This window comes from Piliocolobus tephrosceles, chromosome 7 (assembly GCF_002776525.5).
Source record: "Piliocolobus tephrosceles isolate RC106 chromosome 7, ASM277652v3, whole genome shotgun sequence".
NCBI lineage: Eukaryota > Metazoa > Chordata > Mammalia > Primates > Cercopithecidae > Piliocolobus > Piliocolobus tephrosceles.
Genome location: NC_045440.1, coordinates 18,360,768 through 18,387,398, shown reverse-complemented (window position 1 = coordinate 18,387,398; position 26,631 = coordinate 18,360,768). Strand labels below are relative to the sequence as shown.

At 39.9% G+C, this 26,631-nt stretch overlaps 1 protein-coding gene across 1 annotated transcript; it reads right to left on the bottom strand.

The window, feature by feature from the left end:
• Positions 1-344: 344 nt before the first annotated feature.
• Positions 345-26,631, bottom strand: ATP6V1B2 (ATPase H+ transporting V1 subunit B2). The gene is made up of 14 exons (XM_023216647.2): positions 26,415-26,631; positions 18,126-18,181; positions 12,840-12,938; positions 11,954-12,047; positions 11,747-11,824; positions 10,746-10,885; positions 10,311-10,412; positions 9,861-9,958; positions 9,149-9,272; positions 7,069-7,219; positions 5,522-5,604; positions 4,710-4,814; positions 3,757-3,886; positions 345-1,780 (listed from the first exon to the last, which is right to left on the bottom strand). The coding sequence occupies exons 1-14, from the start codon at positions 26,548-26,550 to the stop codon at positions 1,641-1,643; spliced, it is 1,536 nt and encodes a 511-aa protein (XP_023072415.2). The 5' UTR covers positions 26,551-26,631; the 3' UTR covers positions 345-1,640.

Genomic DNA, 26,631 nt, shown 5'->3' with positions numbered 1-26,631 from the left:
GAGATTTTATGTGAAACAGGTTTTGGCTTGCTTCAAGTTGTGTTTCACTATTCAGTACCCTCTTTCACTCACAGCAGATGGGCTCTACAGGTCTGACAAGGTCTGAAATGAGGCATGCTGGGGAGCACCTGTAGGAACACTCAGTCCTGGATCACAGTACGGTGCGCTGTAAGGGACAGTACTGAAAAGAGCGGCAAGGAAAGTCTGGAAGCCTTGTCCCTACAACACAAGGGCTGGTTCCCAATCCTGGTTATGATGCTCAGAGCTGTGTATTGAAGAGATGCGTGATTACATATTTGCTTGTTGCTTTCCTCGTTAGAAGATACAGAATCACTTTAGTTAACTTCCATTTAATTTAACATTTATTTCATTTTATATCCAGATGTCACATATTCTACATTAAAATATAATCATGCTGACTCCCCCCACCCCCACCCCCTCAAAGAAAAAAGTGAAGAACTTTACATGACATGAAAGATGGAATGCACGGAGTAGGGAAGTCGCTATTGCACCCAAGTAACAAAGAACACAGAGAGACCAAACAGGAAACATGGCAGAACTGCATAGAAGATCGCTCAGGGCTCACGTTCAGGAAGGCGCAGGAATTCAGAAAACTCTAAAGCTTGGAAATGCTATCGTTTGTGCCACAAAGATTACCCTGAAAAGGTAGAGAGAGGTCAAAAAGCAGAACAAAATTGGAGATTTTCAAAGGCTGCTCTCTAACAGAGTTTAAAATATCCGTAAACACAAGTGCGTTTGCTCCCCACCTTGCCTTCGGCATCTGGTAAACACTTTAGAAACTTAAACCACTGTTAGTATGTCAGAATGTAGAAAGGTTGTAGGTTTTTCTTTCTTCTTATCTTGTACCCCAAACAACAACTCTATTAGCGATTTTAATCACGTGACTCCTCTGCTTGGAAACTCAGTAAGGATCAACAAGACAAGGGGCCTCACTGCTACCTGACAGACACCAGCTGTGCAAAAGTTACAGGATTCTGTGTATTATTTGGAGAGGGAGAGCTGTAAGACACAGGAATCCCAATACATATGTACTAAAGAGAAAAAGAAAACTGCTTTCACTCATCTATTCTTTATACAGGAAAGAGCAAGTAGACAGTCAGAACCATCTGCTTCAAGCATCAGCACAGCCCAGCAACACAGGCACACAAACAAACTGAAAGGAAACACTCAGGAAAGAGCCTCTTGGCCCTTCTCAAAGGAGACTTCTTTTAGACTGGATCTTGCCCCTAATGTAGAGACCAAAGCATTACAACTTCAGAGACTGGTACTCTTGAGGGAGTTGAGAGGGAAGGTCTAAGAGACCCAAATAATGAGACCTTATCAGGTAACTAACTACTCCACTATGTACAATACATACAGCAATAAGAAAACGCCACTCCATCCCTGCAGCTACTTTAAACATAGCACTGAGGACCCAGGTTTTCTGAATGGGATATTTTAAGGTCTGTTAGCAGTTTAAAACGTTGCAACACTGGCACAATATGTTACCTATTCTTTGTTTTTAATTACAGGGTAACACGGTAAACTCCAACACAAAGGTGGGGATTGGGGAGCGCAAAAGGAATAAAGAAAATAGAACCAGTATTTCACAAGAGCGTGGGGCAGTGCAGAAGCAGCAGCTAATGCTTTGCAGAGTCTCGAGGGTAAAATTCGCTGAGGGTGCTCTGAGGGATTCTCTTCAGCATTTCTTTGGGGAAGATCCGGAGCAGCTGCCAGCCAATGTCCAAAGTCTCAAAGACAGTGCGATTTTCGTAAGGACCTTAAAAAATTGAGATTGAATTAATAAACGCAAATGACTTCCAACTTAGCAGTGTTATTCAGTATGTATTGTTACATGACTAGCAGTGTATTAAATATATATTGAAAAAAAAGTTGGGACTCCCAAGACTAAATGAGAAGGAGTGAGGAAAAGAGGACACAGACAGTGAGTATCATAAGGAACCAAAGAAGCGGAAGAGGCGGGTGGGCTGAGACAGGAACAGTCTTGCAGGAGAGGATGGGGAGATAGATCTGAGATTTGACAACTGGGTAGCATACCTGAGCAATGGTAACTAGAATCAATGTTTTGTCCAGAGATCAGTGAAAAAAGTCTCCCTAGCACAGAAGGTTCACACAAGGAGAAAAGGCTGAATTTGAAGGCAACTAACACAGATGCTCAGAAGGCCATAAATGCCAGTCAAGCACCTGAATACACGCAACCCTCTCCAGAGCATCACTATCTGAAGGTCAGTGGTTTTCCAAGTTGTTAAAATTATTTTTGGTGGCAGAATCATCCTTATCCCCACACATAAATCTTACTCTTTGATTCCAAGGCTGGAGGTCTGGGTTCTTTTCTCTAGATGAAAATTTTATTTTGTTTAAGATATTCAGGTTCTGCATTAAAAACATTCCAATAATCATGAATATTTTGGGGATTTGAGTAATAATGTATCATATAACTGGAAAGCTGCACATCCTAAGCATACAGCCTGATGCATTTATTCCAAAGTAAACACACCTATTGTAACCACCACTGATGTTAAGAGAGTATCACTAGCATTAGCAGGGGTGATGGGAGAGACCAAGCAAAACAGCTTGAAAATCCTGCCTATGCTATGTCATAAAAACCATTACAGGTTTTTTTAGTAGAGGGACAACCAATAAAATTAGTAATATATTTAGTCTGGCAATGGCACACAGGGAGTCAAGAAGACTGGTGAAAATGTTGGCACCAGTGGCCAAGGGTGATGGGGCAAAGGTTTGGACTAGGGCCTTTGGACTCAAGAGTGGTCAGAGACCAGCAGCTTCAAAATCACCCAGGAATTCACAGAAATGCAAAATCTCTGTCCCCACCAAGGTCTGCTCCATCTGAATCTGCATTTTAACAAGATTTTCAGCTGATTCAAAAGCATATTACAGTTTAAGAAATACAGGACTAAGGTATTATAATGGAAATAAAAACCGAATAGGGTAAGATATTTCAAAGGAAAACAACACAAATCAGTAAATAATTGATCACTGGAGAATAAGCAAAGAAGGTTAAGAATAATGCCCAGTTATTGAGCTTGGGTTAACTGGAACAATGATTATACCAGAGGTAGATAAAAATTGAAAGGGCACTGCTAGGCAGGTCACTTGGAAAAAAAAAAAAAACTTTGGTCTGAGTACACTGAGCCTCGGGATGGTGGCATAAACAACATGGTGTTCCTAAGGCAGCTGGAGATGTGGAATCAGAGGTCTGCACAGCGGGTAAAGGCCCACACATTGTAGAGCCACAGCAGAGTGAAAAGTGGGCACTGGGAGGGAAAGCAGAAAGAACAGGTAACTGAGCTTTTTCGATTATTAACAATTAAGAGGCAGGAAGGTAAGAAATGAGAAAAAGAGACGAATATGGATGAATCAGGAAAGTCCCAAGCCCCAAATGTCAAAGCAGATCATTGCTAAGAAGTCAGCAGCAAGGAGCACTGGCAATGAAGCTGCACAGCAGAGGGCCTGAGAAGGAGGATTCAGAAGGGCGATGAAGAAGGAAAACAGTGAGATGGCAGCTAAGTAACTGGAAAATCAAGTCAAGATCTTCCCAAGATATTCAGAGGGCAGAGGAGAAGCCAGAGGGTTAAGGCAGGCAGGTGACAGAGCCTCGTCTCTAACCAGAGAAATAACTGTATAGAAACCAATGAGAATTCCCTCAGGCTTGGAAAGCAGTTTTCAAAATTACATACAAGGCATTTTATGTTTGTAAGACAACAGTCATCTTACCCTGAGCAATAAAGTTCCTCTCAAACTTCTGCAGAAATTCCAAGTAGAGAAGATCATCTGAGGTAAGGGCTTCTTCTCCAACGACAGCTTTCATGGCTTGTACATCCTTCCCAATAGCATAGCATGCATACTAAAGAAAAGGAAGGCTCCCATCAGCAGAGAGAGGCTCCCAAAATGTTCAGTCATCTGGGATATAGGAATGTACTGCTCCAGTTTTCCTCACAGGAGCCCACAGAAGGAATTTACAAAATCAATTCACATAAAACTCATATGAAAGTACCAGAAGGACTATATTCTCACTCAGAAAGGAGTCTTCAGGCATACAATACACAGACACTCCTAATGCTCTACAAAAAACACACTTCTTCAATGTTAATGAGCTCAAAATTTATAGACCACTTGAAAAATCAGAACTCATAGTTAAACCATGGAGAAATCCATCCTGAAGTTCCAGTAAAAAAAAAAAAAAAATCTGTGATATCACTAAGTTTACCACTTCTACTTTATGGCCATAGTATTTTTCTTTGTGTTGGTGTACAATCTCATGACTATAAAAATCAAGGATTTCAGAGCCTATGTAAAACTGTACACTTTAGTGTTCTGGTGATGGCTTCATATGTTGAGCAAGAAATAGGTGAGAGCAGCCTCTCAGGAATACTCTATAATTAACACTAAAATTGCTAATAAAAAATTCAAACAACCTCATTGCTTGGCTTTTTATTTGGAAACACGATAGCATTAGACATGGGTTTCAAGCTAATCTTGATCATCAGCATCTATCCTTATGAGAAAAGGCTGCTGTGGTTCTAATGAATGATTATGTATTTCACACCACGTCTACACTAAAATTCCATGTGGATGCGGAAAAGTGGTAAGGGTGAAAGACAAGAGGTGTAAGACAGCAGAAAGACATCCACTTTTTTCAAACACTGTTCTTAGAAGAATGTACGTACCAGCTGGTTAGATACATCGGCATGATCCTTCCTGGTCATCCCTTCTCCAATAGCAGACTTCATTAACCGTGATAGTGAGGGCAGCACATTGATAGGTGGATAAATCTTGGGTAGAATGAGAGGAGGAAAAATACTATATTTAAGTACAATACTCAAGGTTTACAAAAAGCATTTGAAATTCATTATTACATCTTAAATCACAGAAAACTGCTGCATTTGTCTCCTAGATGAATTCTACTGTCTCTTCCTGGGAAGAAAAGGTAGCAAGAAACACTTTATGGCACAGTATTTCTTTCAAGAATCAAATCCAAAAAAGTCTCATCTATAACACTGTACAAGACTATTTTAAAAAACTAAACTTTCAAAATCTGTTTGGTAAGTACTACCACATTATTGAGTCAAAATGGTCTTCTGAACTGGCTCAAAAAATTATATACGAAATAAAAAGATCAACAGTAATTCCTAAAAGCTGATTTTAGAAGTCAGCATCTACTACAGAAGCATGGAAAAGTCATTTTTTTCTATAACAAGATTGGTAGATGATACCATTAAGGAACAGAATTCCCAAAAAAGTTGATGGAGAGAAGTGACTCCATTTTAAGACACAATAAAGAAAAGTGACGATTCTTAATTCTGGTGCTCTGCCCACACTAGAATTTAAGATAACAGAAATGACAATTTTATACCCACATTAAAAACAATTCAAGTTGATACTTTCTAAGCAAAGCAATTCCCAAAAGCAAAATCCAAGTCACTTAAGAGTAATGGATGAGCAAGCCTGCAAGTTTCAGAGCACTGCTCGCGTCCAGTACCTGTCTGTTGTGTAGCTGTCTGTCCACATAGATTTGCCCCTCTGTAATGTAGCCAGTCAAGTCCGGGATTGGGTGAGTGATATCTACCGGAGGAAGACAGTCGACGTTAAGCATGGCATATTTAGGTTATGAGTTTTAAAGCGGCCATCTCCCAGAACCAAACCCACAAGAAGTCCATCTGTACTACCTATAACATTACTTAGAAGAGTAGTTATTAGAGTCATTTTCTGTGATGCTGCAAATGTTCTGTGTCTGTGCTGTGCAGTACGGTAGCCAATGGCCTAATGTGGCTATCTAACACTTGAAACATGGCTAACAAAACTGAAAAAACTTAATTTCAATTATTTAATTTTGGTTAACTTGAACTTAAATAGCCAAATGTGGCTAATGGCAACTATACTGGCCAGCTGAGTTTGGTTGCAGCAGTTAGATGCGTGTTGGCTCTATGAGGTAAACTGGCTGCATTCATAAGAAATACTCTCTCCCCTAGGTAAGTGCTCTCCCCTCTCAATATAAGTAAAGTTTCATTTTAAACCCAAAGTTCCCTTACAGAAATTTGCCAACCTGATGTATACTGAGAACATTCTTAGCTCATAAGCTATGTCAGATGGATACACAACATTTCACCATGCAAAATGTAGGCATGTGACACAGAGAGGTAAACACTAGCCAGGCTGCACCAAAAAGGTCACACAAAGCAACACATTTCCAAATCTGTTACATTACATCATTTTGTAGCTACTCCCCTGGAACAAATCATTTTCACGTCAGAGGCAGTACAGAGTAACAGTGTGAATTATGAACTCAAACTGGGTCCTAAATCTATCACTTGCTGACCTCAACAAATCATTTTACCTCCTTGTGCCTCAAACAGCATCTGCCTCAAAGTTGCTATGAGGAGCAATGAGTGAATATTTATAAAGCACTCAGAACAGTGCTCAATTACAGTAAGTAATAACTTACCGTATTTTGTAAAAGTGTTGTTGAAAAACTGAAATAAGGACAAAAAGGCAATACAGGAGAGGAATTCTAAACAGCTGTACCCCAGGAGCCACCCTGAGCACACACGCAGACAGGCATTGGAAAGTCATTTCTAACCAGCCCTTGGTTAAAAAATCTGTCTCTAAGTATTGTGGAGCTTCTACCTGTAGACCTCATGTGGCACTTAACATGGCCATCTTAAATTACTGGGGCACACACATAAAAAGCATCCCCAGTTAGACTGAGTAACTTACATTAAGTAGAAACCATAAATTCTTTTCAAAAATTCTTTACATTTAGAACAGTGTCCTGCAAACAGCAGACACTCAATAGTACCTAATAAAAGAAAGTTAAAAACTTAAATTATGAAGAAAATTGCTTTTCCTCCACAAAAGGATAATAACTATGGGTAACTTTCAAATGAAAAATGTTTTATTTAGCCACAAATAACCAAGATAAACTCTTAGGGGATGTGTTCTCAAAATAGTTTCAACTCGAAAAGAAAGATGGGTCTTCTCTCTCCTTAAAAAGATTAGGTGTGTTATAATCCAAATACCAAAACTTACCATCATTAGGCATGGTAAGAATAGGGATTTGAGTAATCGAGCCGTTTCTCCCTTCCACTCGCCCAGCGCGTTCATATATTGTGGCTAAATCTGTATACATGTAACCTGGGAAGCCTCGTCGACCAGGAACCTCTTCCCTGGCTGCTGAAACCTGACAGCAGGTCAAGGAGAAGCATATTACATACCAGATTATAAAGAGCTTGGTTAGAACATGTTTGTTTGAACATGCCAAAGTACAAAGTTGAAAATCCCATCATGTTCATTTTAAATACTGTCCTTAAGAATGATTTAGAAAAATCTCCCGGCAACATGAATACAAAGTATTCTGTAACAAAAATGTTGACAATGGGGAACCACAAGGTTTTTGCTAAAATCATACTGCCATAACGTAAGTTTCCAAATAGTTTGCTAGAAGAAAATCTGTTTGCAATTTTATAAATCAAAGGAAGTTAATTTTAAAACAGAAAAGATTGTTGGTTCACAAGATTTATTCCACGTGGTGGAACTAGCCATATTTATCTAACCTAATCCCAAAAAGGTCAAAAGGGAAGGAAATGTACACCAGGAATCATCTGCTGTGCTTTACAACATTATTTAATTTAATCCTCACAGTAACCCTATGAGGAAGGCGTTACTTCCAACTTACAGTTGGAATCAAGGGTCAGAAAAATTAAACAATTTCTGAGGGTCACAAAGTCAGGAGTCCATTCCACTGCACAAAATAAGAATGGTGATAAACCATCTTTCCCTTAGAGACATGGATACTAGACTACAGGCATGCATGTTAACCTACAATCAACTAGAATTCTAAAGCATTATGAAATGCAACTTCTAAGTGCTACTCTGGCATCTTCAAAGGAGCCTGCTACAGCAGTGCTCCTCGCAGTGCGGTCTGCAGACCAGCTGTTATCAACGCGCAATGATCACAGAGAAAGCAAGATAGGCACTTAGAAACTTTCAGGGCAATCTGGCAGAATAATTTTATGCCTGTTGAATCTACTAATTTTAAAATCTGCATTTGTAAATTATGTATCTATTTAAAACTTCACTTTTGTAATAACTCATTTTTATTGTATTTTACAAAAGTACTGGTCTGTGATGGATGGGGGAGAAAAGTTAGTCCTTGACTAGAGTTAGTCTGAAACAACAATATAGCAGAGCAAGATATGGTGACGGCACTGAGGGACTTTTAAGAAGCGAAGTATTGATACAGCCTGTCTCTTCAGAAGTCTTTTTATGTGCTTAAAAGAGTAACTTACTCAAAATTTCAGTAACTTGTATTAGAAAAAATACCCCAAAACTTCTAGGGTTAACTGTCAGAATCTCTTTCTTGAGAGACAGGTCTCGTTCTGTCGCCCAGGCTGGAGAGCAGTGGCACAATCAGAGCTCACTGCAGCCTCAAATTCCTCGACTCAAGCTATCCTCCCACCTCAGCCTCCTGAGCAACTGGGATCACAAGCGTGTGTGCCACTATGCCCGGCCAATTTCTTAATTTTTTTGTGGAGATAGGGTCTTGCTATGTTACCCAGGCTGGTCGTGAACTCCTGATCCCAAGTGACCCTCCTGCCTTGGCTTCCCAAAGTGCAGGGATTACAAGAATGAGCTACCGTGCATGCCCAGCCTGCTAGAATCTTAATACTGTTCCTAAACATTGAGTTTTCTGAAGAAAAAAGTGCTGAAGAGAGTACTGTATGGTCTTTATAATATATTAACTTCATTAAAAATGGAATTATAAAAAGGGTTAAAAATTAACAGTCTGGACAGAAACAGAACTTCCCGGGAGAGTAACTGAATAAACAGCTTGAATTATTTACTCCCTTTTACAATCATTTCTTAATCCATGGAGATAGTGACAGTATGATACACAGGCTAACCACTTAAATCTTATCCTCTAATCACTTCTACCAAGTTGACAAAAAGGAAGTATTTTCCTTTCTGATTTATTAAGCCATTCTACTAATATATGAACAGTGAAATTAAAAAATCATAATTGAAGAATAATGAAAACTTGCAAAGCGACAAGTTAACCCTGAAAATTAACCAATTTTGTTTAATTGAGGGAAAAACATGAACAAGTTACCTCTCGAAGTGCTTCAGCATAAGAACTCATGTCTGTGAGGATAACCAATACATGTTTCTCACATTGGTACGCCAGAAATTCAGCTGTGGTTAGAGCCAGGCGAGGAGTGATAATTCGCTCAATGCTGAAAGGGAACTTATTAAGTCTTAGGCCACTCAAACCAAAAGACCAAAAAGAAAAGACAAAAATAAATGATTCTGGAAACAACAGTACAATTCCCCTTTTAAAGTTTTAAATAAATTCAGGAGAGTAAAGCAATTGTTACTTTACAAATTCTTAAGTAAGGTATTAACAGTTATTTATAAATGTCTCAAATTTCTCAGTTGTATGGTTTCTCAACACTGTGGTGGGGCGGGGGGGACAGGAAGGAGAGAGACAGGGAACAAATGAAAGCCAGATTTTTCAGGTAAGAGGAAGAAATCATTTACAGAGAGTTGATTGTGTATTAGGTAATATATTAAGTATGATCTCATTTAATAAGCAAAACAACTCCATGAGACAAGTTATCAGTTGCCACATTTTACAAGCTTCAGAACCTAAGTAATTTGCACAATGCCAGATAACTATCAGGAAGCAGGGCTGGACTTTAAATACAGGGTTACCTCACCGCTAGGTCCAAACGCTGTTATTACCACAGTTTACCTCCCCAACCTTAAGAAACATTTTTGATCCCGAGTCTGGGCCACAGAAAGAAATAGCTCTGTTTACTTACGTTGGGTCATTAGCCAAGTTCAAAAAGAGGCAGACATTGTCCATTGAGCCATTTTCTTCAAAGTCAGATTTGAAGAACCGGGCAGTTTCCATGTTTACCTAAATAACAATAACTTCATCAGTGCTGGGAGAAGAAAAATCCTTAACATTTATTTCTGACAAAAGCCAAGCTACAGATTTGAATTGTTCCTTCTTTTAAAATCGCAAGTACCCCAGAAGTTTTCACAAAAGCCAACAGAACAAAAAGCCGGTTAGGGGCACAAACAACATTATTTTTAAATTTCAAATTAGTCAAATGCCAAATTTTAGTCCTTAGTTTGGCCAAAATGCCAGACTGCAAATTCCTTACCTAAAGAAAAATTCAACTATATATGTACAGCTTACTACATTGTTTTCATAATACAAGCAAAATTTTATATATCATACTAAAACAAAAAAATCTTCTACTTACACCCATAGCAGCAAATACAATTGCAAAATTTTCCTCACTGTAGTCTACTACATCTTTGGATTTCTTTACCAAACCAGCCTGGCGACAGATCTGAGCTGCAATCTGATGAGCAAAGTAGAAGAATTCAGTTGAAATCTAAAATAACATTTCTACAACAAAGTAACTTTTACTGTAAACTTTTTGGAATTGAATCATAAATGAAACTAGGACATTTTAGGGGATTTATTCAATGAAACTATTTTGTACTTTTTGCAAAGATATGCAAGAGTAAGCAAGAAGACATGTGCATAAATAAAGATTTAAGGTAACTGGATTATACAAATAATAACACTGAGTATTTATTTTGAAAACCCTTTACTTGGTTTCTCAGTAACAGTGGAGCATTTAGAAATTCTTGCCTGCTAAATTTCATAGCAAACAGATCCCAGTCCTCACCTCATTGTGTGGTAGCCCAGCAGCAGAGAAGATAGGAATTTTCTGCCCCCTGGCAATACTGTTCATTCCATCGATGGCTGAAATGCCGGTCTGAATCATTTCCTCTGGGTAGATTCGACATTGAGGGTTGATTGGCTGACCTAATGTATTTCCACAAAGGAAAATTTTAACATGTTGGCACAATATTCATGAATGAAATTAGAAATCATATCAAATTAAAATAAAAGCACCAGAAGACCAGAACTACATAAAGCATCTCTCTATTACAAAAAAAAAAAAAATCAGTTCGTTTTCAAATACGAAACTTGAAATAATTTTTTCCTTTGCTCTTTTGTAGACGCACAAAACATAGGGTAATAGAATTCAAGTTCCTAAAGTAAAATAAAGGTATAGCAAATAAGAGAGAAGTCCTAATGTCTGTTTTTTGTTTTTTGTTTTTTTTTTGAGACAGAGTCTCGCTCTGTTGCCCAGGCTGGAGTGCAGTGGTTCACTCGGCTCAGTGCAAGCTCCGCCTGTGGGGTTCACGCCATTCTCCTGCCTCGGCCTCCCAAGCAGCTGGGACTACAGGCACCTGCCACCACACCCAGCTAATTTTTTTTTTTTTTTGGTATTTTTAGTAGAGATGGGGTATCACCGTGTTAGCCAGGATGGTCTCCATCTCCTGACCTCATGATCCGCCCATCTTGGCCTCCCAAAGTGCTGGGATTACAGGCATGAGCCACCGCACCCTGCTGAGAAGTCCTAATTTCAAATTCATGGTTTTACCATATACATTTCAGACACATCCTAGATATTTTACAGTATCTTAAAATATTAATACATAAAACTTTAAGATAATTTCTAAGAAAATATAATTAAATAATAAAATAATTTATAACCTATGGAGTGTGTTGCTTATCTACTTTAAATGATACCACAAACACCACTCTCTATCTGGCAAAGGTACAAGACAGAGAGAGGCTATTTTATCCCAAACACAGAAACCCATCTACTGTCCCTACCCATGATATCAAGGAAGTCTTCAGCCAGTACAACAGGACCTCTGTCAATGGGTTTTCCCGATCCATTGAATACCCGACCTAGAAATCAGTAACAAGACAGGACAAAGTAGATGCTGACTTTCAAACGTTCATAATTTTTAAAAGACCTTATGGAAATATGTTTAAAAGGAAACAGATCTCAGCTTAGAATGAATAATATCCATTTACCAAGCATATCCTCAGACACTGGTGTTCGGAGAATATCCCCAGTAAACTCACAGGATGTTTTCTTAGCATCTATACCTGAAGTCCCTTCAAATACCTATCAAGAAAAAGAATTAATCAGAAGGGTAAAAGTAATTTAGATCATGGGCATTTACATTTTATTCATCTGTTAAACAGCCCTTATAAAATAAAATACACGAATGTATACTACTTTTGATATAATGAGCAAAGACATATAATAAATCAAATTGTCAACCTTTAGATCAAGGGTTCATGCTACAGACCAAGTCTGATAAACAAGCTAAGCATGTTTTTTTTTTTTTTTTTTTTTTTTTTTTTACTATATGTAGTTTTAAAGGGTTGTTTCAAAAAAGAAAGAAAAAGAAGGAAGAATATGTAAGAGAATTTAGTTGGCCCCACAAAGCCTAAAAGCTTTACTCTCTGGCCCTTTACAGAAATCTTGCCAATCCCTGCTTTAGACTATTTTTAAGGGAAACATGTTATTGAGAAAACTGCCATCACCCATAGTGAGGTAACATTAAAAACTAGGAACTGTATGAGACAATTTAAAGGAAGAGACTCAGACAGATACTCTTTTGGTTTCATCACATCATCACTGAATTCTGCTTTTCATCTCTCTCCTTCTACATGACTAATTCCATCCATTTAAAAAAAGCCATTTTATTACTGTTGCTGTTGTACTAAGTGGAGCTAGGTGGCTGACACTGAACAACAAAACATGCAATGATAATTATTTTTCCCTGCAGCCGGTAACCAATCTCTAAAGACTCTAAAAACACTTACACAATGATCATCACAGAAAGAAACAAGTAGTGTTCCCTATGTGTCAGCAGCTAGGCAACAGTTCAGCTGGCCAGGTGAAACTTACCTGAACTACTGCCTTGGAACCACTAACTTCCAGAACTTGCCCACTTCTCTTCGTGCCATCTGGTAAGGTCAAATGGACGATTTCAGCATACCTGGGAAACTAAAGAGAAAAAAAATAAAGGATCAATAACCCACATTTTAAAAGCCCTCCAAATTACTACACATGCTCTGTCTCTACCATGGTGTGTCTGAATGTGCAACCCCCTACTCTCCACAGATACAGGTTTAGGCTGAGAGCTTTTAATATCCTCAGGTAGTTTAAGTCCTTACAACACACATCACTGACACGTATATTAGCAAACAAAGCATAAGGTACAGAAGAAGGGTCTTAAATCCTTGAAAACATGGCAATTAAATGTATTGCTTTTCCTCTGCATGCATGTTTTATAGTTTTGAGGCTACAGAAAGGTACAGATAAACATCTCCCCACCACCTAGAACTGATGATTGCTTTCTAGGCTGTGTGTATAATCAACTGTGTGCTTCAGGTGCGGTTGATAGGGGAAGAATAAAAAGTTACTAAACAGGCTAGGCTTGGTGGCTCACGCCTGTAATCCCAGCACTTTGGGAGGCCAAGATGGGCATATTATCTGAAGTCAGGAGTTGGAGAACAGCCTGGCCAACATGGTTAAACCTTGTCTCTACTAAAAATCAAAAATTAGCCGGGCATGGTGGTACATGCCTGTAATCCCAGCTACTCAGGACTCTGGAGCAGAACTGCTTGAGCTGGGGAGACGGAGGTTGCAGTGAGCCAAGATAACGCCACTGCACTCCAACCTGGCTGACAGAGCAAGACTCTGTCTCAAAAAAAAAAAAAAAAGTTACTAAATAATAATTACTATTATAATAAGTCTCATCCTCAATCTAGTTCTCCTAACAAGATACATATTCCTCCCTCTAACCCATTTTTACTCTTTAAAAAGACATGTCTCCAAAAAATGTAGTTTGGTGATTTACATAAATGGCAATGTACTTATCATTCTGCAATTTGTTTTCCACTTGACCTGATATTAACGTGACATTCCGTCACGTTAATACTTATTTTATCAACATAATTTATTGAAAGATGCCTCATTATTCTGTGTGATGTGGAAAAATAAAAAACTGCCAATTAAACTATCATGTGCCATTGGTTGTAAGATCCTTTGGAGATATGGGCACCTTAGAATTAATGTTAAAACAGAAGATGTACAGTTAAATCAGACAACTACACTACATTTTATTCAGCAGTTCTTCTACCAGTGGAGTTCTGGGTTGTTCCAAATTTACACGAGCACAAAAATGTTACAATGAACATTCTTACATGTGGCTCCTCATACAAGCCAGAATTTGGTTTGGGCCACATACAAGCCATGCCCATTTTCTGCCAAACTAACTCTGTAAAGGAACCTTATTAATTTACAATCTCCCTAGCAGTATAAAAAAGTATCCTTCCCATCTTTGCTAACCTACGCTTTTAAATGTAATTTTTGCCATTTTAATAAAAATGGCATCTTTTTAGTTTGCATTTTCCTGACTTCTACCAATACTGAGGAACCTTCCATGCTTATCGTTGTCAACTATTCATTCATATTACTGGTAATTCAGACTTCACTTCCTATGAACTGCTTATTAATATCCTTTCTTCACTTATCCAGTAAATCCTTCTTATTCATTTATAGAAGTTTTATAGATTCTCTATATTAATCCTTGTGCAAATATCTTCTCTTAGTTTCCTTCCTGTCTTTTGACTTCGCTTATGGAATCTTGTCATAGAAAAATTTTAACACTTTTTATGTAATAAAACATACTGTGGTCCTTTACGAATTTTTGCCTTTTGTGTCTTGTTTGGAAAACAGCCTGAAGTCATAAAAACGGTCGTCTGTATTGTCTTCTATTAGACTTATGTTTTGTTTTCTATATTTAGATCTGTAATCCATCTGGATTTATTTTTGGTAACTAATTTTATGTTTCTCATTTTTATATGGGAAACCAATTGCCCTAACAATATTCTGAGCAGCACAGTGTCCCCCACGGCCTTGTAATGTTGAACTTACCAAGTTGAATTCTCGTGCGTGAAGAGTTGATTTCAGGGCTCTTAACTGTGTTCCACTGTTATATCTGCTTATTCCTGAACCCAATCCTCATTTTTCATTACTCTTCTCTGATTGTGTTAATTGGGGAGAATTGAGTCTTTTCCTTCATGAACATGAAATCTTCACTTATTTCAGGTCTTCTTTTATGGTCTTTCACAATGTTTTATAGTTTTCTGTAAACAGTTACTCTGGCATACAGAACACTAGAACTTTTTGTAAACTGATCCTGTATCCAGTACCTTGTTTTCTACCATTGTTTCTAATTGTCTGCCACTGGATGACTTGGGTTTTCTGATTCATTAATCAGATTATGAAGAAATGATGATGGCGGTTCCTTTTCTCTTCTCCCTTTGTACCCTAATTTCTTTTCCCCATAGCACTGGGTTTTTAGCAGAAAGATGGAAAGTGATGCTGAGTGAGGACTGGAAATTTCAGCCCCATTCCCTGACTTCCTGATAGAGTACTGGTACTGGAAATTGACTACCATCGCTGCTAAGGACTTGACCAGTCATGCTTAGGTCTTCAAAAAAAATCCTGAGGGTGTTTGTAGAGTTTCTGGGTTGGGCAGCAAGAATGCATCCACGTGCCAGGAAGGTGGTCCACCCCAGCTCCTCGGGGACAGAAGCTTCTGTGCTTGGGACTCTTCAGGACTTCACTCAATGATAATCTCTTCAGCTGGCTATTCATTTGTATCCTTCAATATACTTTTATTCAGTAATAGTAATATTAATATATTTACATACTCTAAATCAGTAATAGTAAGTAAATGGTTTTCCTGAGTTCTGAAACCTATTTTAGCGAATTACCAAACTTCAGAAGGGAATCTTCAATCTGTAGCCAAGTTGGACAGAAGCTGTGGGTAACCTGGGGAGCCACTACTTTTGATTGGCATCTGAAGTGGACTGCAGTCTTGTGGCACTAAGGCCTTAACCTGTGGGGTACACACCAACTCTTTGCAGTGAGTGTCAGAACTGATTTAATTGCAGGGCATCCAATAGGTGTTTGCCAAAGAACTGAATTGTTACAGGAAAAAACACACACATCTGGTGTCAGAAGTGAAGTACATACTGAGAACAGCAGTAGAGAGGAAACAGCAGTAGAGAGGAAACGGTTGTTTTCCTTTCACTGATTTTAATGGGAATGTTTATAGAAGCTTCTAAGTATGTGATCTGCTGCAGGTTCTGGTAGATACTCACTAAGAGGTGAAAAGTTTGTTATATTCCTTATTTTCACTTTCTTTTTTTTTTTTTTTTTTTTTTGAGACAGAGTCTCGCTCTGTCGCCCAGGCTGGAGTGCGGTGGTCATATATTCCTTATTTTCAAAGAGGCTTTTAACAAATGAGTAATTTCATCAAATTTTTTTCTGTATTTATTGAGAAGAATATAAGCTTTTTCTAGTTTATTCCATGAATGTGTTGGATTACACTGTTAGATTTTCTAACATCAAATTATCTACTTTTGCTGATATTTTACATAGGTATTTTTGCTAATATCTAACATGAATGTATTAAGAATTTTGGCATCTGTGTTTATAAGTGAGAACAGCTATTTTTCTTTTCTAATACTACCCTTTTCCTGGTTTGGAGTTAAAGATATGCTAACTTCACAAAATCAGTTGGCAGCAGTGCTTCATCTTCTTCTATTCTGATACAATTTGCCTGAGACTATCTGTTCCTTGATCCTGTATGTTTTATGTTAAAAACAAAAGCCAAAATCTAAAATCAAAACAAATCACTATAAATCTCACGGTCTAAATAGATTTATCTACAACTACATAAAATTTATTTACCAGTCTTCCTTCACCTATAACTATACCCCAATGTAACAGTCAATGAAGCTTTTTTTTTTTTTTTTTTTTTTTGAGACGGAGTCTTGCTCTGTCGCCCGGACTGGAGTGCAGTGGCCGGATCTCAGCTCACTGCAAGCTCCGCCTCTCGGGTTCACGCCATTCTCCTGCCTCAGCCTCCCGAGTAGCTGGGACTACAGGCGCCAGCCACCTCGCCTGGCTAGCATTTTGTATTTTTTAGTAGAGACAGGGTTTCACCGTGTTAGCCAGGATGGTCTCGAACTCCTGACCTCGTGATCTGCCCGTCTCGGCCTCCCAAAGTGCTGGGATTACAGGCTTCAGCCACCGCGCCCGGCCAAATTTTTCTACAACTACATAAAATTTATTTACCAGTCTTCCCTCACCTATAACTATATCCCCAATGTAACAGTCAATGAAGCTTTTTTAGGTCTCTTAAAATTTACTTCCTCAGAGATGGTTTCTAAGACCTTCCCAGTATAATCTTTCATAGCACCCCACCTGACTCTTCACAGCACGTACCAAGTAGACATTGATACCATATCTGCATCTCCACTATACTATGCTCAACTAGGGGAGACCCCATTCTTGTTGTTCACCATTTTATTTTCTGTACTGGGCTCAGCACTTAACACTATTGAGCCCAAATATTTTTTGAGCTGTTTGAATAATATACTTAGTAATATTAAAAAATTTGTATTTTAAAAATGAGTCCAAAAGTTTATTTAACAAAGAATATAGAAAACAATTAGAATATAAAGAAACAAACAAAGCTTCCTAACATTGTCCTCAAAAAACAAAAGAGTAGGCTGTATTCTTTCACAAAACGTTAATGGGCACCTGCCTAAATCTTGTACAACTTAAGTTTGATTATGGCTTTGAATCAATCTTCAGCACATATCAAACTGCAGTCAGGAGGTAAACTCGCTAGGTTTCATCTTGAGATTAGTTTCTACAGGTACCTTATCACACACAAAGATAATACCTTAGTGATAAAGCAGAAGAGGCAACGCACTTTGCTCTTTCTTTTAAGAAATGTTTCTCGATGTATTTTCTGCTTCCAGAGGGGTCACATGCCAAGCACAAATGCATCATTAACCTCTCTCGACAAACTAGTAATTGTATGCCTCTCCTTGACCCACCCCAGTAACCAATGTATAATTACTGTTCTAGAAAACATATTATAGAAATTATTTTCTTGGATGATATTTTGGTCAAACAGCTCAGGTAAAAAGCTTGGCCCAGGGTATATGATAGCCAAGGGTATCAGGGTTATCTGGGCTTTAGACTGACTGACACTCAGTCTAAAGCATGGCTTAAAAATCATAACAAAAATTTAAAGCGTACTAAATAGGACCTAATGCCACATTTTTAACTACATAAATAGACCATAACAGATAGTGGTATTACCTTAACATGATCTAAGATCACTAGCGGACCATTGACTCCAGATACTGTCTTGTATGCTGGAAAGAAATACAAAAGAGTCAGCTTTAGTCAAACAGCACAAAAGCTTAAATTAGCTCTCTGGCATTACCAAAAATCCTTTCTACGTTATCATATCTATTAGAATACGCAACACTCAAATAGTTACAAAATTTTTCAAAATTTATAAAATTTATAAAAATGTCTGTGCCTATAGAACTTTTCATAACTCACTGTCATCCAACCAAAAATATTTTGAATCCTTAGTAAGAGTAACTCATTGTTCTAAGCACCCAGCATACAAAAACAAGACACAGAGGGACAGACTCTGCTTGCCTTTGAAAGTTCGGTCTTACGCGAGGGGGTAGAATTAGAATGTGATGTGATAAGGGCTCTAACTATGGCCTGCAGAGGGTTTGTGGGAGCACAGCAGAAACAGGGGAATAGTTCCCATCTCAGGGAGAAAAGTAAAAACGTTATAGAGGAGGTGGCATTTAGCTAAGTAGATGAGGAAAGGGAATTCTTAATGTTAAGCAGAAGTGACCAAAGTCACAAAGGAAATTTGAGAAATTGTATGTAGCCTGCAAGGTAAAAAGCCATAATTAAATGGTGTCATAAAAACTAAGGGAAAAGAGCTTTTGAAGGAGGGAGTAGGTAATGGAAAGAAAGGCCAGGGGTCAAACAAGATAAGAAAAGTATCCTTTTTAAAAAAAAGTCAAATGTTACTGCCAGGTTAGAAACTGTTGTTTTCCACTGCAAAGTGCGCCCTAAGAATAAACTGCTACTCTACCTACCCAAAGCCCTCACCTATCACACCGGCATGGCAAGTGAAAGGGGGGTCAGGTGTAAGAACACTCAGGGGACAGTAATTCTACCAGACACCTACAAAATTCACTAAATTTCATAAGCAGAACAACTAAAAAAAATACATGAACCAAAGTTTTGAAGAAAATTTACTATAAGGCCTAAAATAATTAATATGAAGCTGTCTAGCAACTGGGAATTTTTCACTTGCTAGATTTCTTTTGAGGTCTTATAATGAGCTTGCACAGAGATTCCTGCCACAGATGTAGACTCCCAAGAATGAGGAAACCATTTACTGACCAGTCTGTCCACTTAAGGGGCTTTGGAATTTAAAAGTACAATTCCTTCAGCCTCAGGCTGGGAAGCCAGAGCCCTGGTACAAATGCTGGGACGGAGCAGACGGCGCTGTCAGGGCTTCCATCTTTCCTGCTAACAGGACGTTTAAATCCAGACATCACATATTTGCTTGGATATATCAGTAATTGTACTGTAACTGTCTCAATAGAGGCCCCCCAGCGGAAGTGTTTTTTTGTTTTTTGTTTTTCACTTTAGATAAAAAGCAAGCTACTTGGAGGGATGGTCATGTGAAAGGATGAATCATGCCCCTAGATTACCAGAAAGACCCCATTTGCCACATTTTCTGCCACTTTTATGAAAACTATCCCGACTGTTTTAAAATGATCGAATACTCTTAAAAAACATAATTCCAACCCTTTAAATGATTTCTTCATTGTTCTCATTTTAAAAAGACTCCCAACATTGTTTTTCAATGACTTTCTAAGATTGCCAAGTGGAAATGGAAAGTGAGCTGCATTAGAAATACGTTTTCTTGAAACCAGTTTTCAGAAATGCAGAAACGTAGACCTTTCCAAAACCTTTACCAAACAGCTGGGGGGGGGGAGGGGATATGGTACTGAGATTTACGATAAACTGTTTAGAATAAAATGAAACATCAGTAAAATACATCAGGTTCTTAAAATTCTCTTTATTTTTTTGACAAGATTGTATCTCCTTTATACATCTAATTTCTACAAAAATAAAGCTTCAGAATCTCATGTTTAAAATTCAAGCTCATTCCAAACTATGAAATTTTGCCAGTCACGAGCAAAAGTATGACCAAGAAAAAGAAACACCAGTCACAGCTTTTCCTGGAAACAGTGAATCAAGTTGACTTCTACTACAGAAGGCAAGATTCTACTTCCTCAAGTGTTTAAATTCGCAACACTGTATCTAGCCTTTCAAAAAGCCAATAAGTAACCTTGCAGGTTAACTGATAACACCAACATACATTTAGTAAGCACTTTTCAGGAATTCTCATTTAATCTCCATAACGGACATATGAGTTAGCTATCATTATTCTAAGTTTCAGAAGAGAAAAATTATTCTCAGAGAAATTATTGTCTTGCCCAAGGACACAAGCAACCAGCCCAAGGATCTGAACGTGTATACTCTAGCTCCAGGGCCACTTATTCTTTGATTCCACTACAGCCCAAATTCTAAAACCGAACCAGTCCATTTCTTGTGGTAGGGTATCTTCTAAGAACTATGAAGCGATACCACCCAAAACAGTTTCGCAAGCCTGCAATTTTAGCTATGAAAAACAGTTTTTTACTGTTCACACCAGCGAATATTTTCCTGTGTCTACGCTTTGTCATCATCGCAAAACAATCTTTTTCCAATGGAGCTGTAGCTACTGGAAGAGTTTAAGTAGAGAACGGAATATCTGGTGGAGGTGATTCAGCCGTTTTCCTGCATTGAACATCATGAAAAACATGAGGCGATGAGGAGACACTTGGAAACAAACCAGAGGTTAAACATGTTTGGTTTAAATTCAACCGACATGGGCCGGGCGCGGTGGCTCAAGCCTGTAATCCCAGCACTTTGGGAGGCCGAGACGGGCGGATCACGAGGTCAGGAGATCGAGACCATCCTGGCTAACACGGTGAAATCCCGCCTCTACTAAAAATACAAAAACTAGCTGGGCGAGGTGGCGGGCGCCTGTAGTCTCAGCTACTCGGGAGGCTGAGGCAGGAGAATGGCGTAAACCCGGGAGGCGGAGCTTGCAGTGAGCTGAGATCCGGCCACTGCACTCCAGTCCGGGCGACAGAGCAAGACTCCGCCTCAAAAAAAATAAAAAATAAAAAATAAAATAAATTCAACCGACATATAAAAACGAAGCTAAGACATGTTATAATCCAAATAAGATAAAAATGTGACCCAGCTTTATAGTTGTAAAGAGCTTCATGCTTTTACAGAGCATCTTCAGATAGGCTATCTGATTTCACTTTCACAGAACACAACGAGGTGGGTGCTAGGGTTTGAATATCCCCTCGGAAACTCCAAAACAAGTTGAAACTTCATCCCCAATGTGGCAGTATTGACAGGTTAGGCCTCTAAGAGGGGACTGGGTCATAAGGACTCTGCTCTCATCAGTGGATGAATCCATTCATGGGTTAATGAGTTATCCTGTGAAGGGAACTGGTGGCTTTACAAAAGGGAGAGAGACCTGAGCCAGTGCCTCCGCATTCTCAGCCCCATCACCATATGATGTCCTGAACCACCTTGGGACTCTTTCGAGTCCCACCAGAAAGAAGGCTCTCACCAGATGCGGCCCCTCTACTTTGGACTTCCCAGACTCCAGAACTTTAAGAAATAAATTCCTTTTCTTTATAAATGATCCAGTTGCAGGTTGTCTGTTAAAAGGAACAGAAAATGGCTAACACAATAGGCAAGGCTGATGCACCCTAAGGAAACTAAGGTCCTGATAAGTTTGTTTTTAAATGGGGAGCCAGGCTTCTAACTGTTTTGTTTTTCTTTAATCTTAGGATTGGTACTCTATGACCCTTATATTATTTCTGGCCTTAGTCTCCAGTACAATTAAAAAGTATGGAGATCATACAGGTTCTAGCACTTGGACAAGTGGGAACTAAAAGACAATTTATATAAAACTACAGCTCTATTCCATGGTACTAAAACTATCTGCAGAGAAAACCAAGCAGAATGATAACAAACACTACCCTTTATCTCTCGACAGTATTTATCCAGACTTCCTCATCATTACCATTAACAGCCCAAAACAGAGATACCAGTTTAGAGTATGGCTGTCAAAGACATTAAGTTGCCCTTCAAAAAAGGCAAAAACCGATTTGCAAATTACCTAAATATTTCTATTTACCAAAATATTGACCACTCCTCTCCAAATGAACAAGAATTCGAGTCCGTAGGTGGGTGTACGGGGGATAATCAGAACTTCTGACAACATAGAAGATACATTACATTCTTAACATATTTTACAACCAAAATGTCTTGGCTTTGATTCTGAACTATCATATCAGGCAGACAACAAGTATTTATGAAGTAACACTTAAAACCCAAAATCTACACAGGTTTTAAGGAGCATGTATTTTGTCAGACAACATCCTCTTCCTCCTGCAGGATAGGAGACTGTTCAACACTACTAACACCATTTAATGATTATGAAACACTCAGAAAAAAAGTTGACAGCCATTGCATAATTAGTGTCCTAGTCTTTTAGCCTCCACCTTATTAGCAAAATAAAAACCCAGAGCAATCATTCTCTCTTGTAAAAGAAGAGTAAAGATCCACACCATGAGCAGTGGGCACCTAAAGAAGAGGTTCTAGGAAAAAAAGCAAGGAGAAGATTCCTATTTTGACTTTTTGCAGGGCTAGCTCTGCTTTATAAGAAACTTAAGGTCAGTTGATTTAGGGTCTCAAGAAAAATGGAGACGACCGAATTCAAAATATATAGCATCCAAAAGCTCTATGTATGTTGTTGAACCTTTCCTTTTAAGAGAAAATCAAGTTTTCATTCCTTGTGACTTCAGAAATTCAACTAAAATGCTCCAGATATTTTCCTAATTTCAAGCCTGAATATGTTTTCTATCTCTTGTTAAAAGTCCTATAATCTTGAAGCTATTTTTTTTTTTTTTTTTTTTTGAGATGGAGTCTGGCTCTGTCGCCCAGACTGGAGTGCAGTGGCCAGATCTCAGCTCACTGCAAGCTCTGCCTCCCGGGTTTACACCATTCTCCTGCCTCAGCCTCCCCAGTAGCTGGGACTACAGGCGCCCGCCACCTCGCCTGGCTAGTTTTTTGTATTTTTTAGTAGAGACGGGGTTTCACCGGGTTAGCCAGGATGGTCTCGATCTCCTGACCTCGTGATCCACCCGTCTTGGCCTCCTAAAGTGCTGGGATTACAGGCTTGAGCCACCGCGCCCGGCTGAAGCTATTTTTAAAAAGGATCTAATTTGTACAGTGGAGCTGTCAACATTACTCCATTTCTGCATTCAAAAACCACAACTTTTTGAGTTTAAATACAAGTTACACAATTACAAGGCACATTCTATGTGTCAGGCACTTTGGTAGGCAGTGAGGACATAAAAAGGATCTCTGACTTCTAAAGGTTCATTGTGAAGCTTTAGGCCAGGCACAGTAGCTCACACCTGTAATCCCAGCACTTTGATAGGCCAAGGCGGGCGGATCTCTTGAGCTCAGGAGTTGGAGACCAGCCTGGGCAAAATGGGGAAACCCCATCTCTACCAAAAATAAAAAATTAAAATTAAAAAAAAATTAGCTAGAGGTAGTGGTGTCCGTCTGTAGTCCCAGCTACTCGAGAAGCTGAGGTGGGAGGATCGCTTGAGCCTGGGAGGTGGAGGTTGCAGTGACCTGAGCTCACAACACTGCACTCCAGCCTAGGCAACAGAGTGAGATCCTGTCTTAACACACACACACACACAGAGACACACACACACACACACAATAATTATATATCCCCTTAAATTATATCATCAATCAATTTACAAAAATTAAGAGGTTGGCTAGGCGTGGTGGCTCATGCCTGTAATCCCAGCACTTTGTGAGGCCTAGTGGGGCAGACTGCCTGAGCTCAGGAGTTCGCAACCAGCCTGGGCAACACGGTAAAACCCGGTCTCTACTAAAATACAAAAATTTAGCTGGGCGTGGGGGCACGAGCCTGTAGTCCCAGTTACTTGGAAGGCTGAGGAAGAAGAATTGCTCGAACCGGGGAGGCAGAGGTTGCAGCAAGCCGAGATTGTGCCACTCTGCACTCCAGCCTAGACGACAGAGTGAGACCCCGTCAAAAAAAAAAAAAAACCCACAAACATTAAGACCTTAATCAGTATTTACTCAGAAGCAATTACAAGTTTTTTTTTTTTTTTGAGACGGAGTCTTGCTCTGTGGCCCAGGCTGGAGTGCAGTGGCCAGATCTCAGCTTACTGCAAGCTCCGCCTCCCGGGTTCACGCCATTCTCCTGCCTCAGCCTCCTGAGTAGCTGGGACTACAGGTGCCCGCCACCACCCCCGGCTAGTTTTTTGTATTTTTTAGTAGAGACGGGGTTTCACCATGTTAGCCAGGATGGTCTCGATCTCCTGACCTCATGATTCGCCCATCTCGGCCTCCCAAAGTGCTGGGATTACAGGCTTGAGCCACCGCGCTCGGCCACAACTTTTGAGTAGAATGAAAAATACGGCAAAAGAAGAAGATATTCAAATGCTGTTAGTTGTTAGCCTAAGTATGATATCATTCATGCTTTTTAGAATAACACGGATATACAAGTGAAACTCAACCAGGCATTTCAACTCCCTGCTCTGATTCCGCCCATGTTCACAATCTATCCACTGAATTATTCGAGCAAGGAGTTTAAATGCAAGTTACACAATTACAAGACACATTTTATGTGTCAGGCACTGTGCTAGGCAGTGGGGATAAAAAGGGTCCCTGACCTCTAACAGTTCAGTGTGAAGCCCTATGCTACAACAGTTTTGTCAAGAATAACATCTGGAAAAATCCTTCAGCAACTGGCTAAGTACGTACAAACTATGGAGAAATCACATTCATCTCTCTTAAAGGTTTACAATCTTAATCATGGAGTATCTTTAAACATTATTTCAGTTGATATTCTCTGAAATGATTAATTATATGGAAACTGACTATTGCACCTTTATAACCTCTTTTGAGAGGCACCACTAATGTCCATCTGTTCTGCCCAAAGAAAAGCAATGCATACAAATGTAATTAATAAGAGAATCTGAAATTCGTAGGTATAAATTTATTGCCAAGGTTTGCATAAGAATGCAACATCTGCCGATTTCCTGAAGTAGCTACTTCAGCTCAGATAAGCCCAACATACATTTTCTAAATCGAACAATTCCCAGGGTAAAAGGCACATCTCAGCAATCCACCAAATCAAATGTTTTCCTTTTTCTTCACACTGCAGTGCCATCACATGACCCAGTGACAGATCAGGATGTGGATTAGTCAGGCTTCAGATCGTCCAGGCTAACACCCTTCATCTGAAATCCTTTTTAACCAATCGGCCACCTACAGACAGGCACTCTGGCAATTAACCAGTGAAAATGTAGCCTCACCACCCGGGGAAACATCATGTGCTTTTCCCAGTTTTTAAAAAAGTCTATTTCGAGGGCTCCTTGCCAGTTCCCAAGAAAGCTGTGAAGTTAGATGCTACACAACTGCATTCTCTAGTAATCAAGAACCATTTCTTTCGGAATTGCTGAGCTAATCACTTAAACCTAGTTCATTAAGGTCTTTTTATTTAAATAATCACAACACTTAAACAAGCCTATGCACACACACCATCTATGGACAAAGCCACTTGGCTTCCCGAAAGAACCTTGCATTCAACCAAGTTCGGTTAACTGGTCAGTAAATGAAGAGGCAAGGGTAGAAAAAGGCCCAGCGGGTATTTAAGAACCTGGATTTTTAGTCCCTGCTCTGCCAATAAGTGTCTGAAGCATGGCAAATTCTACCCCTTCCAGAACCTTAGGTTTCTCACCTGTAAAATGATAGGGTTGGACTGGATGACCTGCAAGGTACTTTTCAGCTCTAGCGTTCTCTGATACCTAGGTGTCCTTCTGTGGAGCAGCCCCTCCACCGAACACCAAGCCACATCTCCCTCTGGCTAACTGGCCTGATCTCCATCCACGAAAGGCCTGACCACGCCAGCGATGGCTCTACCGTCTGCCCTCCGTAGTAGCTGAAGACCCCACTGAGGTCCTCACCAGGGGAAGGGGAGAAGAAGGGGCGTTCCCTCGACCCCTAGATATCCAAATGAAGTCAGGGGAAGATTAAGATCGGAGTGACAAGAAGTGGCCCTCGGGGACGGGAAGCAAGTGCCTGAGAATGCTCCCCAGTAGGGAGGCTGGGGAGGGGAGCGGGTAAGGGTGTAGGGCAATAGCCAGGAACCCACCAACCCCAGGAAAAAGTTCCTGCTGGTGCTCTTGCCTCAGCCCACCACCCGGAAATATTAGGTACAGGCAAATCTCCTTCTAAAGAGACAAGTGGGTCAGCGTCGGAGGGGAAACCCGGGAGGGAAAAATAAATCCTGCACCCTACCAGCTGGCTAAGCAGGTGAGTGGGAGCAAAGGGCTAGGCTAGGGAGCAAAGACCGGAGACGTCTTGCTCTCTGATACTCACTGAGGCGAGGCTGGGAGAGGTAGTTCCGACTGACGGCCAGCGCCTGCTCCCGAGCTCCCACCGCCGGCCCACCGGTGGGCACGGGTAGCTCGGGTGCGGCCCCGTTAACAATCCCCCGCATCGCCCGCAGCGCCATCTTGTCTCCTCGGTCCCGACTGGCCCAGCAGCGACGCCGCGCACGCGCGGATATACCAAAGCGGCCCGCGCCCCCGGCTCC

Bases quoted from the DNA above. Each gene is read 5' to 3' on its own strand.
- ATP6V1B2 (XM_023216647.2), bottom strand. From the start codon at position 26,550: ATGGCGCTGCGGGCGATGCGGGGGATTGTTAACGGGGCCGCACCCGAG. The intron at 12,048-12,839 runs GTAAGTTTCACC...TTTTCTTGATAG, and splicing joins GTTCCAAGGCAGTAGTTCAG to GTATTTGAAGGGACTTCAGG. The intron at 7,220-9,148 runs GTAACTTGTTCA...ACCTGCTGTCAG, and splicing joins ATGCTGAAGCACTTCGAGAG to GTTTCAGCAGCCAGGGAAGA.